Below are 15,632 nucleotides of genomic sequence, written 5' to 3' on the forward strand. Positions count from 1 at the left end.
CCGCAAAAAAAAAAAAAAAAAAAAAGAGAGAGACAATGAAGGAAATTCCCTGGTGGTCCAGTGGTTAGGACTCCGTGCTTCCATTGCAGGAGGCACGGGTTAGCTCCCTGGTCAGGGAACTAAGATCCCACAAGCCGCACAGTGCAGCCAGAAAAAAAAGAGAGAGAGAGAGATAATGAATAAAAAATTGGCAATACATATAATCAAAAAACATCCTAAATATCAATAAGAAACTAAAAATTCAATGGAAAACTGGGCAAAACACATGTATAGCCATTTTACACAAAAGGAAACTTAACTGGCCTATGTATTAGCTTGCTTTGACTGCCATAACAAAATTCCACGGACTGGGTCACTTAAATCAGTGGTCTCTAACCTTTTTGGCACCAGGGACTGGTTTCATGGAAGACAATTTTTCCATGGGAGTGGGAGGGGAGATGGTTCAGGCAGTAATGTGAGCGATGGGGAGCGGCAGATGAAGCTTTGCTCACTCAGCGCCCACCTCCTGCTGTGCAGCTGTGTTCCTAACAGGCTATGGACTGGTACCACTCCGCAGACCAGGGGTTGTGGACCCCTGGCTTAAACAACAGAAATTTATTTCTCACCGTTCTGGAGACTGGAAAATCCAAGATCAAGTTGCCAGCCAGGTAGGTTTCATTCTGTGGCTTCTCTCTCTCGGCTTGGGGGTAGGCAGCCATCATCTCCCTGTGTGCTCTTATGACTGCTTCTTTATGCGAATGGGGGCTAGTTAGCCACCTTTTCACTAGATACTCACATGGCCTTCTATCATGCATGTGTGGGTGGAGTGAGGGAGAGCAAGCATGCTCTGGTGTCTCTTCTTATAAGGGCACTAATTCCATCATGCGGGCCCCATCCTCATGACCTCATCTAATCCTAATTAACTCCCTCAAGCCCCATCTCCAAATATCATCATATTGGGAGTTAGGGCTTCAACATAAAAATTGTGGGGGGACAAAATTCAGTCCATAGCAGCTTATAAACATCTTTTTACTGCCTGATTTCATTAATAATCAGGGAATGTAAATTATAATAAAAATAAAATACCATTTTACACTCATCAGATTATACAAAATTGAAACATCTGATGATACTAGGTGTTGGCAAGGATGTGAAGCCAGGCAACTCTCATTTGCTGCTGGTGGAAATGTAAACTGGAAAAATGAGTTTGGAAAAGAAGTATTTTCTAGTGAAATTGAAGATGCATATATCCTATGTTCCAGCAATTCTGCTCCTAGGTATATGCTCTAAAGTACCAGTTTTCAAATCGCTAGGTGCAATACAACAGTAAATTGTGAAATTAATTTTAGTGGTGCTGAGGTATAATTTTCTGAAAGGTAAACTGACGATTTTCACAGAAATATAAAATAAACACGTCAGGGGCTTCCCTGGTGGCGCAGTGGTTGGGAGTCCGCCTGCCGATGTAGGGGACACGGGTTCGTGCCCCGGTCCAGGAAGATCCCACATGCCACGGAGCGGCTAGGCCCGTGAGCCATGGCCGCTGAGCCTGCGCGTCCGGAGCCTGTGCTCCGCAACGGGAGAGGCCACAACAGTGAGAGGCCCGCGTACCACAAAAAAAAAAAAAAAAAAAAAACTAAAATAAACACGTCAAAATGTTATTTATCTCATTAATTAATGAGTGAGCCAGTAAGATGTTACAGGAATGTTGTACAAATTTGCTAAGAAACAAGAATATTGAAATGAATTCGCTAACGGAGGCAAAGTGGTTTAATACCCTATAGGTCAATAAAATGTAATGTTTGGGGGTATCTTTTCTTCGACGTGGACAAGAATTATTCTAAATATTACCAGTTTCCTTGTAAAAGATCTTAGTCAACAGAAAGACATCCCTATGCATTCAAATCCTTCCAGTGTCTGCTAGACAATGCCCAGGCTTACACTGAAAAGTAATTTCTTTTCCTCATTTCCAAGTCTTTGACAATTTTTCCTTACAACAGTTTCCTTTCAGCATTTTCATTACCATGAAATCAAAAAGAAGCAATAGAAATTTAGTGCATTGCTGGTAGTAAATATAAATAAGTGTTGAGGCCTAGGGTAGGTTGCCCCAAAATGTACCTCAATGGCATATTAATTTTTTTTAATAAATTTATTTTATTTATTTATTTTTGGCCACGTTTGGTCTTCATTGCTGTAGGTGGGCTTTCTCTAGTTGAGGTGAGTTGGGGCTACTCTTCGCTGCAGTGCGTGGGCTTCTCATCATGGTGGCTTCTGTTGCTGTGGAGCACCGGCTCTAGGCACACAGGCTTCAGTAGTTTTGGCATGCAGTCTCAGTAGTTGTGGCTCACAGGCTCTACAGTACAGGCTCAGTAGTTGTGGCACACAGGCTTAGTTGCTCCACAGCATGTGGGATCTTCCCGGACCAGGGCTCGAACCCGTATCCCCTGCATTGGCAGGCGGATTCTTAACCACTGCACCAGGGAAGTCCCAATTTTTCTGAATTAAAGTAACTTAAGAGATGGCCAACGCAAGAGAGACACTCTAACCCTCCTTTCTATCTCCCTGAAAGCAGGAAATAAATCTCTCACGTGAAAGGTGCACTCCCTGCATTTGGAGGTAGAAGGACACTCTTATCTCCCGAGATAGGGAATTCAGGCCAACAAGCCTGTATAAACAAACCTCGTTACTTCCTCCCATTTACTACCCCAAGCCCAACCTCTGTTTAGATTCTTCGTTAATTGAACTCCCAAAACCTAGTTTCTTTGTCCTGTCACTTCTTCATAAATTGATTGTTTCTCTGTTTAAAAATATAAAAGCTGTCTGCTTTGGCCACTTCTTAAGACCCTTATATCTATGAGTCCTCCTTGTGAACAACTAAATTTTCTTTTTTTTCCTGCTAAACAATTTTATTATAGTCCAGCCACAAGATATCAAGATGAGTACAGGGGGAAATTTCCCCCTCCCCAACAAGAGTTTTGTGAAATTTTTGTTTCAGATGTGTATATCTATCTATGTGGTAGGTATGTGGTATCCAGTCTGATGTAGAATGTTTTTGTTCACTGTGAGCTGGGGTCTGAAAGTTTGAAAGCCGTTCTTTAATGTGCCATATTATGAGGTTCAACAGTTTAAGTAACTGGACGTTTTGAGTTGTCCCTTCACTCAAAGTAGATATCCACTCAGAGCGCGGGGCTCAGTCAGGCAGAGACTCAAAATGACCTGAGTGAATGGTAAGGAATAGAGAAGCGCCCAGCCCTGCGTGAGGGGTAGGGTGATGTGGGGGTTTTTGTGTGTGTGTCTGTGTGTGCGTTACTCACCATCTTTATTGTTTTGAAAAAATCCCATAGTTCTCCTCCTCAGTGATCCACATGCAAATGAGAAGTATGCTGCTTTGTAAACTGACCTAGGAAAATGATTTGTTGTAAACTTAAATAACAGTGTTATAGAATTTGTAAGAAAGATTCTTACAAATTAATACACACAAAAAAAGAGGAAAATACATTGTACCTAGCAGAAAAAGAAGTGACATATACACCTGCAATTCCTTTCACTGCAGAAATGACTTTGTCCAGGTCTTGGGTGTGGGTAACATTGAATTCTACTCTGTGTGTTCCCTCCGTGGGGCAGTCAGGAGCTTTGGAAGGATGGATGGGCCTGGAGGTGCAAACTGCAAGCCCTTTAGCCAGCCAGTTGTTGACTTCCTGGGGAGCAGCGTCATAGGCTGTGTGAGGAGAGTAGATCCCGGCTCTATCATTAGTAGTAAGGCTCGCTGGCTGCATGAGACGCCACAAAAATCGAGAGAGGGTAGGCGGCGTGGAAACGGCAAGCCGGCCAGCCCCAGAAAGCGGGAGCTTAAGCTGGCCAAAGGCAATTGCCCGCCGGGAATCAAACACGAGCCCTGCGCCTCAGCAGCTCAGAACCGAGAGCCGCCGCTCCCCGTAAGCGAAAGAGCAATGCGCACGCGCAGACCCTCCCTGCCAGCGGAGAGGAGAGGTCCCCTCAGCTGGCCGGGCCTCGCCTCAAGCCCTCAGCGGTCCGCACAGCCCAGTCACCCGCGCCTTGTCACCCCGCCGGGCTTTCCCCGCCCCGTCAGTGCGCTAGCTTATCGCGATTGCGCACGCAGAGCCTGAGCGGGCGCCAGCGGGAAGGGGAAGCGGCGGGTAAGAAGGGCCTGCGTCCCGGGGGCGTCTATGACGGGATTGGGAATTTCCTCCTCGGCTCTCTCCGGCTCTCGGGACCTTTGAGGAGGAGAGTGCGAGGAGCCTCTGGAACCGGCTTCCTTCTGCCGTTCAGGCGTGCCTCTAATAATCGAAGTGTTTTCGCCTGGAACGTCGTCTAGTCCGGTCCCTTCCTGCCTCTCTTCTCCCCTCCCCCACTGGGGAATCCGAGGCAGAGCTCCGGCCCGTCTGTTGTCACCAGAAGTATTTGAGATGTCTTCCCCGCCGTTTAGGTAGCACTGGAATGTTTATCTGCTTGTAGTGTCGCAGCAGCTTAGGGGTAGCTCTCCAGGTCCAGGCCCCAGGTCAAGCACAAAGAGCCTCATCTTTTTTGACGCGTGCTCGTCCTGGGATTCTTTCTGACACGCTTTGCTGAATGAAGCAGCTTCCAGATCCTCGCAGCAGTAACTTCGAGTCCACTAAACATAGGTCCTCTTTACTACCTCTGGGCGTCTCCACCGTTTCCTAAATAATCTGCCTTTCAAGTTTGTGTCTCTTGGGGCACGTCCCATACATCCGTATGCGATGTCCCTGCATTTATGCTCTTTCCTTTTGGAAATAGGGTCATACCACGTGCCGCCTTTTGGAATTAAGTACTCCAGTGGCAGTGGGATAGTATCAGCAGTTACTAAGAAGCATAGTAGTAATAGAGTAGGATTTCTGTTGTCGGCTGCCAGAGTGGATGGATAATTCAGTAACTTTTGTAGCAGGAGGCAGCATTTTAGTTCAGTAGCTGTGCTTGATGCCCTGAAGTTGGGGGCAAAGGTACCTTGTAATTAAACAAACCAGTGGGGTTCAAAATCTGCTGATAGGAAGAAATCTAAAACAGAAGAAAGCCTGACAGCCATGCCATGTTTAATAATATCTGCAGGTCAAATTTCTATGTAGAGACAAATACACTGTTTGCTTTTATATGCCAGTTAAATGTAATATGTTGACATTTATGTTGATGCTGATGTGAAGTTTTAGCAGCTACCTCGGAACTTTTCAATAAAATTTCTCAATAAGTTAATTCCGTGATAATCGTGATAATCAGCTTAGTTATTTTTACTTTAATAAGTTTGACTGAATGCTATAAATTTAACCCCCCCTTTTTTAAACATCAGGTCACACCATTTCTGTCAGTCTTATTACTAATTTTCCTTGATGCCTAAATACCTTATTCGTCTTAGATTTTCCCTGTGCTTCATCTCCATATCTCTTATATTACCGGATCTCATGGTTTCTTTATTCAAAAAGTAACTTGGATTTATCCCTTTGATTCTCATTGTTAAAGCTGGAAGGCTGTTTTCTAAGACTTTGCTACCTCTTAGCTCATCCCCTGAAAGCTCAAATAACAGTTCTGAAACATGACTATTGTCATGTTTATTCTCGATAATCCTGTAAAGGTTCATGTTCAAATTGCTATGCTTGGGTTTCAAAGCTCCTTCTCTATATGCACATGATATGATGGGAAAAACCCAGGATTTAGAGTAAGAAGACCTGGGTTCAAATACCAGGACTGTCATTATACTAACCCTGTGTCCTTGGGAAACTGAGTTTCAGTTTCCTTCTCTTATTTCAAATAACAATATCTTTTTCGTCCAGCTTCTTAATTATTGTGAGAATTACAATTGGCATAATATGTGGAAAAGTTATCAGAATTAAACAAAAACAACCTAAGCTATTATTGTTATTTCTTTGTGCTCATTTATTTCACAAACATTTGAAAACAAGATATGTTAGATACTGGTGCTACAGCTATGAAAGATAGTCCCTAAGGAGTTGTCTTTCAGGGAACTTTCAGAGTGCGTGTGTGTTTGTGTGTGTCTGTGTAGGGAGTAGGGTGGTAAAATGTCTGACAAGGTAGAATGTGATAATATACTGTAAAATAGGTAAGGTTAGGGTGAGCACCAAACCCAGAGGAGAGAGGAACAGGGAAGATTTCCTGGAGGAAAGTAAGTTTGAACAGTCTTGATTTATAACAAAGATCCAGAAAGAAAAGGTGGGGGAAGGGTGCCATGAAAGAGATGTGTTTAGAGAACTGCAAATTGTTAGGTTTTGTTGGAGTATTAAGTTCAAAGAGGATTCTAGGAGGTAGGACTGGATAGGTAGAGGTGAAATTTGAAGGGCTTTGTGTGCTAAGGGAAGTGTACAAATTGAAGGATTTTAAGCAGACAGTTGGCCTGATCACAATTGCTTTTTGAAAGTTCATTTTGGCTGCCATGTGTGCTTCCTTACTGCAGTGTACAAAAAATATCTTTATACCTTTGTGCCTTTCCTCATTTTCTTTACTCCACCCAAAAGGGTTTATGCCCTCTCCTCACACCTTATTACACTGTCACTCAGTGTCCAGTTCAGGTTCCGTTTCTGCTGTGAAGTGCCATCTAATTATTTTAGGCCCCATTATTTATTCCCTTCTTTGAAACCCTGTTAGAAATAGTACCACACAATTTAGCCCTTATTTTTTTCATATGTGTTTTATGTCCCTAAATAGATTGTAAGCTCCTTGAGAATAGGGAATGTTTCATACGTGTATGAATAGAAGACATGTTAAAAACAAAAATACATTGTTTGGTCTCTTTCGTTTTTGTTTTTTTTTTTCAGGGTAGAACCAGATTATGGGCAACAGTCCTTTTAATTAATCTGTCATCATCATCATGGCTAATGAGGGCTGTGCCAAGGCTGGTGATAGTCCTTTTTCATCAGATAAACATGCTCAACTCATCTTGGCCCAGATGAATAAAATGAGAAATGGACAGCATTTCTGTGATGTGCAGCTGCAAGTTGGAAAGGAAACTTTCAAAGTTCATCGGCTGGTTTTGGCTGCCAGTAGTCCTTACTTTGCAGCTTTGTTCACTGGAGGAATGAAAGAGTCCTCAAAAGATGTTGTACAGATTCTAGGAATTGAAGCTGGAATCTTTCAAATACTTCTAGATTTCATTTACACAGGTATGTTAAGTGAACTTATAGCTTTGAGTGAAGAATGATGCAATCACTCACGTTCTGCTCTGGGAATATAACTTGATCTAACATATAGAAAGTGATTTAACAATATGTTATTATGAGCCTTCAAAAAGTTCATATCGGGGGCTTCCCTGGTGGCGCAGTGGTTGAGAGTCCGCCTGCCGATGCAGGGGACACGGGTTCGTGCCCCGGTCCGGGAGGATCCCGCATGCAGCGGAGCGGCTGGGCCCGTGAGCCATAGCCGCTGAGCCTGTGCGTCCGGAGCCTGTGCTCCGCGATGGGAGGGGCCACAACAGTGAGAGGCCCACGTACCATAAAAAAAAAAAAAAAAAAGTTCACATCGGGACTTCCCTGGTGGTCCAGTTGTTAAGACTTTGCCTTCCACTGCAGTGGGTGCGGGTTCAGTCCCTGGTCAGGGAACTAAGATCCCTGAATGCTGCATGGCACGGCCAAAAAAATCAAAACAAAACAAAAAGTTCATATCTTTGACCCAGTATTCCTTTTCTGGGAATCCTAAGGAATTAATTAGCGATACAGGCAAATATTTACATTTATTGTAACATTATTTATATAGTATATAATGGAATACAGTTTGATTGTCCCTCAGGTTATATGATTAAATAAATTATGGTACACGTATATATAATGTAATAATTTTTAGTTCTCACAAATTATATTTGTATATTTGTACACACACACACATATATACATTCTCATGGAAGAATGTTTGCAATATAGTAAGTGAAAAAAATCTGGATATAAATATCACCCCAATTTTGTAAAAAAAAAATTCATTTGTGTATTTGTGCACAGGAAGAGACTAGAATATTTATAAGCATTTATCTCTAGATGATGGAATATGGAAGATTTTAATTTTTCCCTTTTTTATGTTTTTTCCTCAAAATGTCTATAATCAGCATGTATTAATTTAAACAAACTTATTTTTTAAATGTTTTTGAAGAGTTTTAATGACATTATAAAATGTACACAAAAACCATAGTGTAAAATGTAAGTCTTATATGTAACATAAATATACATAGAAAAAAGATTTGAAAGAGATACACTAAAGTATTGTTAATATAGGGATTTCCCGGCAGTCCTGTCATTAGGACTCCACAATTCCTGCAAGTCGTGCAGTGCGGCCAAAAAAAAAAATATGTATGTCTGTGTATGGGAAAATGTGATTTTCATTTTTATGCTTTTCTGCCTTAAAGTTATTTTGTTTTAGTTTTTTTAACGATTTAATTTTTTATTTATTTTCAGCTGCATTTGGTCTTTGTTGCTGTGCGTGGGCTTTCTCTAGTTGTGGGGAGCAGGAGCTACTCTTCGTTGTGGTGCACGGCCTTTTCATTGTGGTGGCTTCTCTTGTTGCGGAGCACGGGCTCTAGGCACGTGGGCTTCAGTAGTCGTGGCTCGCGGGCTCTAGAGCACAGGCTCAGTAGTTGTGGCACACAGGCTTAGTTGCTCCGCGTCATGTGGGATCTTCCCGGACCAGGGATCGAACCCTTGTCCCCTGCATTGTTGACAGGAGGATTCTTAATCACTGCGCCACCAGGGAAGTCCCTAAAAATTTTTTTCTGTAGTGAATATATATTGCTCTTATAATCAGGAAAAAATGTTTGAAAACAAAGACTATGTTTACACTCTAGTTTTGAGCATATACCTTGCTCTCCTTAAAGGACTACTTGGTGGGATATGGCCTGATAAAGTATTGTTTGTATATTTATTTATATATATATTTTTTGCGGTACGCGGGCCTCTCACTGTTGTGGCCTCTCCCGTTGCGGAGCACAGGGTACGTACGCGCAGGCTCAGTGGCCATGGCTCACGGGTGCAACCTCTTCGCGGCATGTGGGATCTTCGCGGACCAGGGCACAAACCCGCGTCCCCTGCATTGGCAGGCGGACTCTCAACCACTGCGCCACCAGGGAAGCCTGAGTATTGTTTATTTAAAGCATGTTATTTAAACCTGGAAAATGACGAAACCAGGGCTCGAACCCGTGTCCCTTGTATTGGCAAGCAGAGTCTTAACCACTGCACCACCACTGAAGTCCCAAGGTGATTTCTTTTCTTTGTGTAGTTTCATATTCCTTTTTGGAAATTTTCAGAAAATAGCTTTTAATTTGGGATTGTAAAAATGATTATCACATGTTAAATAAATTAAAAAATAAAGATGATTATCTTTTATCTGCTGAAAGCAGTGCAGCTCTGCCTATTACTAGTGTACAGATTAACATTGAGGGGTTCTTGACCTCACTTTCCTAAATGACTTATGTGAGCTGATTAAACTATTTCATAAATGCCCCTGCTTCTCTTATTTGCAAAGTATAAATTAACAGATTAATCCAATGCAATTAGTGTCAAACAACATAAAAACAGAAGAAATTCCACAAGTTGCGTATTCTGCCTCTGTTGTCTGACAGTAGCAACAAGAGACATCTAGTGAAAGAGAATGTTCATGGCATCATCTCTATATTGCTGATGATTAGCACTTCCATCAAAGGAATAAAAAGTGGTAATACCTAGAGAAATAAAAGCTACTGAGCATATCTGGGGGATAATAACATTGTAGAATGTTGACATTTAAGGTAAAATTGGTTAACAGTAAAGAACAACATTTGGCCACTAGTAAAAGATATAAAATAACAAGATAGGAGTTTATTTTTCCAACAAATATGAATCCATAGAAGCCATCCCAAGGCTGGTATGGTGGCTTCTTGATGTCATTAGTGGCCCATTATTCTTCCAACATTTTGCTCCACCATCTGTAGCTTGTAGTTTCTAATCTCATGATCAGTGAACTTTAGCCAGTGGAAGGCAGAAGAGGAAGAGGTAAAAGGACCTGCCGGCTGAGTCTATCCCTTTTTTAAGCTTTTCTGGTAGCCCTCCCCAATAACTGCTGCCTGTATCAAGTTGGCGAAGCTCAGTCAAAAATTCACCTCCATCTGCAAGGGAGGATGAGAAATGTAATTTTCAGCAGGGCACAATTGCCACTCACAATAAAATCAAGGTTCTATTAGTACGGATTAAATGAAAATGAATATTGGGTATTTATTGGACAGGGGACTTTTGTAGTCTTTGATACAATTAGTTCTTTAAAAACATAATCTTTGATTTTCATTGTAATAGCATTTCCTTTTTTGGGATGGGGCAGCAAAACCTGTTATTCTATTAATCTCTCCTCTGGACATCTTTTTTTTTTCTTTTTAAATTAATTTTGGCTGTGTTGGGTCTTCTTTGCTGGCACAGGCTGTTCTCTAGTAGCAGTGAGTGGGGGCCACTCTTCACCACAGTGCGTGGGCTTCTCACTGCGGTGGCTTCTCTTGTTGCGGAGCACGGGCTCTAGGCGTGCTGGCTTCAGTAGCTGTGGTACGTGGGCTCAGTAGTTGTGGCTTGTGGGCTCTAGAGCACAGGCTCAGTAGTTGTGGCGCATGGGCTTAGTTGCTCCGTGGCATGTGGGATCTTCCCAGACCAGGGCTCAAGCCTGTGTTGCCTGCATTGGCAGGCGGATTCCCAACCACTGCACCACCAGGGAAGTCCTCCTCTGGACATTCTTTATTAACCGTTCACAATTCTAATAGGTCTTAACAGATTCTTCTCACCATAGATTTTTATGCACTTCACTTAAAATCAAATAATCTGGGTTTGTGATCTAGCTCTGCCACTAACTAGCTGTGTGATACAAAGCATTTCATTTAACTTTAGTCAATTATTCATTCATTCTTTCAATATATATGTCAATATATTTTTTGAGCTAGGCACTGGGGATATGATAGTAAACAAGACAGGTGTGGCCTGTGCCTTTACAGAGTTTTATAGGTAATGTAAAGTAGGTACTTAAAAAATAGAAATGAGCTTGTGAGAGCCTCATTCTCCTTATTCATAAACTGGGGATAGTAGCACTTTTAAATTCATGTGAAGGTTAGATGAGATAAATTTTTAAAAATGTAAAAATACTTTTTTTTAAACCCTCAGAAAGTATATTTAGATTTCATAAGGTGAAGATCATACTGCTGGAGTAGAGCTAGAATTTTATTTTATTTATTTATTTTTAACATCTTTTTTGGAGTATAATTGCTTTACAGTGTTGTGTTAGTTTCTGCTGTATAACAAAGTGAATCAGCTATAAGTATACGTATATCCCCATATCCCCTCCATCTTGCATCTCCCTCCCACCCTCCCTATCCCACTCCTCTAGGTGATCACAAAGCCCTGAGCTGATCTCCCGTGAGATGCAGCTGCTTCCCACCAGCTATCTATTTTACATTTGGTAGTGTATATATGTCAATGCTACTCTCTCACTTTGTCCCAGTTTACCCTTCCCCCTCCCCGTGTCCTCAAGAGTCCATTCTCTACATCTGCATCTTTATTCCTGTCCTGCCCCTAGGTTCATCAGAACCTTTTCTTTTTTTTTTTTTAGATTCCATATATATATGTATTAGCATATGGTATTTGTTTTTCTCTTTCTGACTTACTTCACTCAGTATGACAGACTCTAGGTCCATCCACCTCACTACAAATAACTCAGTTTTGTTTCTTTTTATGGCTGAGTAATATTCCATTGTATATATGTGCGACGTCTTCTTTATCCATATATCTGTCAATGGACACTTAGGTTGCTTCCATGTCCTGGCTATTGTAACTATTGCTGCAATGAACATTGTGGTACATATCTCTTTTTGAATTATGGTTTTCTCAGGGTATATGCCCAGTAGTGGGATTGCTGGGTCATATGGTAGTTCTGTTTTTAGTTTTATAAGGAACCTCCATACTGTTCTGCATAGTGGCTGTATCAATTTACATTCCCACCAACAGTGCAAGAGGGTTCCTTTTTCCACACCCTCTCCAGCATTTATTGTTTGCAGATTTTTTTTTTTTTTTTTTTTTTTTTTTTTTGTGGTACGCGGGCCTCTCACTGTTGTGGCCTCTCCCATTGCGGGGCACAGGCTCCGGACGCGCAGGCTCAGCGGCCATGGCTCACGGGCCCAGCCGCTCCGCGGCATGTGGGATCTTCCCGGACCGGGGCACGAACCCGTATCCCCTGCATCGGCAGGCGGATTCTCAACCACTGCGCCACCAGGGAAGCCCTTGTTTGCAGATTTTTGATGATGGCCCTTCTGACCAGTGTGAGGTGATGCCTCACTGTGGTTTTGATTTGCATTTCTCTAATGATTAGTGATGTTGAGCATCCTTTCATGTGTTTGTTGGCAATCTGTATAACTTCTCTGGAGAAATGTCTGTTTAGGTCTTCTGCCCATTTTTGGATGGGTTGTTTGTTTTTTTGATATTGAGCTTCATGAGCTGCTTGTATATTTTGGAAATTAATCCTTTGTCAATTGCTTCGCTTGCAAATATTTTCTCCCATTCTGAGGGTTGCCTTTTTGTCTTGTGTCAGGTTTCCTTTGCTGTGCAAAAGCTTTTAAGATTCATTAGGTCCCCTTTGTTTATTTTTGTTTTTATTTCCATTTCCCTAGAAGGTAGATCAAAAAGGATCTTGCTATGATTTATGTCATAGAGTGTTCTGCCTATGTTTTCCTCTAAGAGTTTTATAGTGTCTGGCCTTACATGTAAGTCTTTAATCCATTTTGAGTTTATTTTTGTGTATGGTGTTAGGAAATGTTCTAATTTCATTCTTTTACATGTAGCTTACTGTTTTATTTTTTAATTTTATTGAAGTATAGTTGATTTACAATGTTGTGTTAATTTCTGCCATACAGCAGATATTGATAGTTCCCTGTGCTATACAGTAGGACCTTGTTTTTCCATTCTGTATATAATAGTTTGCATCTGCTAATCCTGAACTCCCAATCCATCCCTCCCCCACCCCCCACCCCCTTGGCAACCACAAATCTGTTCTCTATGTCTGTGAGTCTGTTTCTGTTTTGTAAGTAAGTTCATTTGTGTCATATTTTAGATTTCACGCATAAGTGATATCATATGGTATGTCTTTCTCTTTCTGACTGAGTATGATAATCTATAGGTCCATCCATGTTGCTGCAAATGAAAATTTTTAATTATTTTTTATTTTTATTTATTTTTGGCCTCGAGGCATGAGGGATATTCGTTCCATGACCAGGGATCGAACCCGTGCTCCTTGCAGTGGAAGCACAGAGTCTTAACCATTGGACTGCCAGGGAAGTCCCTGTTTCATTTTTTTTAAAATGATGAGTAGTATTCCATTGTATATATATCCATTCATCTGTCAGTGGACATTTAGGTTGTTTCCAGGTCTTGGCTATTGTGAATACTGCTGCCATGAACAAAGGGGTACTTGTATCTTTTTGAATTATAGGTTTGTCCCGATATATGCCGAGGAGTGGAATTGCTGGATCATATGGCAACTCAATTTTTAGTTTTTTGAGGAACCTGCATACTGTTTTCCATAGTGGCTGCACCAACTTATATTCCTGCCAACAGCGTAGGAGGGTTCCTTTTCCTCCACACCCTCTCCAACCTTTGTTATTTGTAGAGTTTTTTATGATGGCCCTTCAGACTGGTGTGAGGTGGTACCTCATTGTAGTTTTGATTTGCATTTCTCTAATAATTAGCAATGTTGAGCATCTTTTCACGTGCCTGATGGCTATCTGTATGTCTTCTTTGGAGAAATGTCTATTTAGGTCTCCTGCCAATTTTTCAACTGGGTTGTTAGTTTTTTTGTTGCTGTAGAAGTGCTTTTAATAATCTGTAAAGCCCTATTAAGCTGTAGGGCATTCTTTTTAGTACTTTCAAGTAACTCTTAGTTTCATCCAGTAGCTGTCATTCAGTTATCTTCATCACAACCCATGATCTTACCTTCTCCAGATTTGTAGTGAATTCTCATTTCATTTAATTAAGTCTTATCTCAGTTTTCTCTGCAGCCACTACCATTTATTCCCATGGTGGATTCCATTTCCTATACTTTTCAAAAAAACCCTGTTTGCATTCATCAAGCCATAGTCTTCCTCTCACCATAATGTCTTTGGCCATTCATTCATATATAATAAATTTTTTGAGCACCTAATGTGTGCTAGGCATTGGGAATACAGAAAGGACAAGCCTTGCCCCAACGGAGTTTATAAATCTATTTGGGAATACAAACTTTAGACACATAGTTTAGTTGAATGTTTTAAAGTGGTAAAGGGGAAGTATAAGATTGAATGGAGAGCTTATCCTTATTAGGTAGAATTACAGTGGTTTTTTTCCCTTCTAAATATAATTGAGTATTTGATGTCTTCCCAAAGTCATTATAAACATATATGAAAGTGGGAACTTCCCTGGTGGCATAGTGGTTAAGAATCTGCCTGCCAATGCAGGGGACACAGGTTTGAGCCCTAGTCCAGTAAGATTCCACATGCTGCAGAGCAACTAAGCCGGTGCACCACAATTACTGAGCCTGTGCTCTAAAGCTTGCGAGCCACAACTACTGAACCCGCATGCTGCAACTACTGAAGCTTGCGTGCCTAGATCCCATGCTCCACAGCAAGAGAAGCCACCACAACGAGAAGCCCGCGCACTGCAACAGAGAGTAGCCCCTGCTCAGTATAACTAGAAAGCCCGCGCACAGCATCGAAGACCCAGTGCAGCCAAAAATAAATAAATAAATAAATTAATTAATTAATTTAAAAATAATAATAATAAGGGGGGAAAACCCTATTATATGGGGTTGTAGCAAGGGTTAAGTGAATGTATAAAGCAATTAATGCTGTGCCTGGTTCATTGTTAAGTGTTACATGAATGTGGGGTACCATTATCATTTCAGTTCTGCACCTTTCTACAAGTTCTTTGTTGCCTTTATACTTAGTATCTACTCGGCAAAGCCTAAGCTATCAGTGGAATCAAGTGTTGAATATAATGGTCTTTGAATATGTCAAATGTTTATTTTATTTTATTGGTTATTTTGTCTCCTTACTTCCCTAGGTATAGTGAACATAGGAGTGAATAATGTCCAAGAGCTGATTGTTGCAGCAGACATGCTACAGTTGACTGAAGTTGTTAATCTTTGCTGTGAATTTCTGAAAGGACAAATTGATCCACTGAACTGCATTGGGATCTTTCAGTTCTCTGAGCAGATTGCCTGCCATGATCTTTTGGAATTTACAGAAAACTACATTCATGTCCATTTCTTGGAGGTTCATAATGGGGAAGAGTTCCTGGCACTTACAAAAGATCAGCTGATCAAAATTTTGCGAAGTGAAGAGCTTAGCATCGAGGATGAATACCAGGTCTTCTTAGCTGCAATGCAGTGGATTCTGAAAGATCTTGGAAAGAGAAGAAAACATGTGGTGGAAGTGCTAGACCCAATTCGATTCCCTTTATTACCTCCTCAGAGGCTTTTAAAGTATATAGAAGGTAATTTTTTTGTTCCATGTTAAGTTAGTCAGTTAATTATCCAGTGACCTTTCCTCTGTTTGAAATGTGATAGTGTTTTCATTTTTCAGTTCAATAAGCAGACATTTATTGAATGATTATTATATGCAAGATACAACTTCTGTGTTTTGTGGGTAGATAGTAGTGTTT

General features: G+C 41.2%; 1 protein-coding gene across 12 annotated transcripts in view; it reads left to right on the forward strand.

Annotated features, from left to right (window-relative positions):
* Positions 1 to 3,725: 3,725 nt before the first annotated feature.
* IPP (intracisternal A particle-promoted polypeptide) overlaps positions 3,726 to 15,632 on the forward strand; it is a 46,134-nt gene continuing 34,227 nt past the window's right edge. For 2 of the 12 annotated variants that reach the window (XM_067008671.1, XM_059042810.2), the window contains exons 1-3: positions 3,937 to 4,133; positions 6,777 to 7,121; positions 15,033 to 15,464. In XM_067008671.1, the coding sequence (XP_066864772.1) occupies positions 6,830 to 7,121; positions 15,033 to 15,464 (724 nt within the window). In that variant the 5' untranslated portion in view covers positions 3,937 to 4,133; positions 6,777 to 6,829. Of the gene's footprint in view, positions 4,424 to 6,776; positions 7,122 to 15,032; positions 15,465 to 15,632 lie in introns of all 12 variants that reach the window. The other 10 variants (XM_067008676.1, XM_059042815.2, XM_059042834.2 and 7 more) reach the window with 9 other exon arrangements.

The sequence above is a fragment of the Kogia breviceps genome, chromosome 1, assembly GCF_026419965.1.
Source record: "Kogia breviceps isolate mKogBre1 chromosome 1, mKogBre1 haplotype 1, whole genome shotgun sequence".
NCBI classification, from domain to species: domain Eukaryota; kingdom Metazoa; phylum Chordata; class Mammalia; order Artiodactyla; family Physeteridae; genus Kogia; species Kogia breviceps.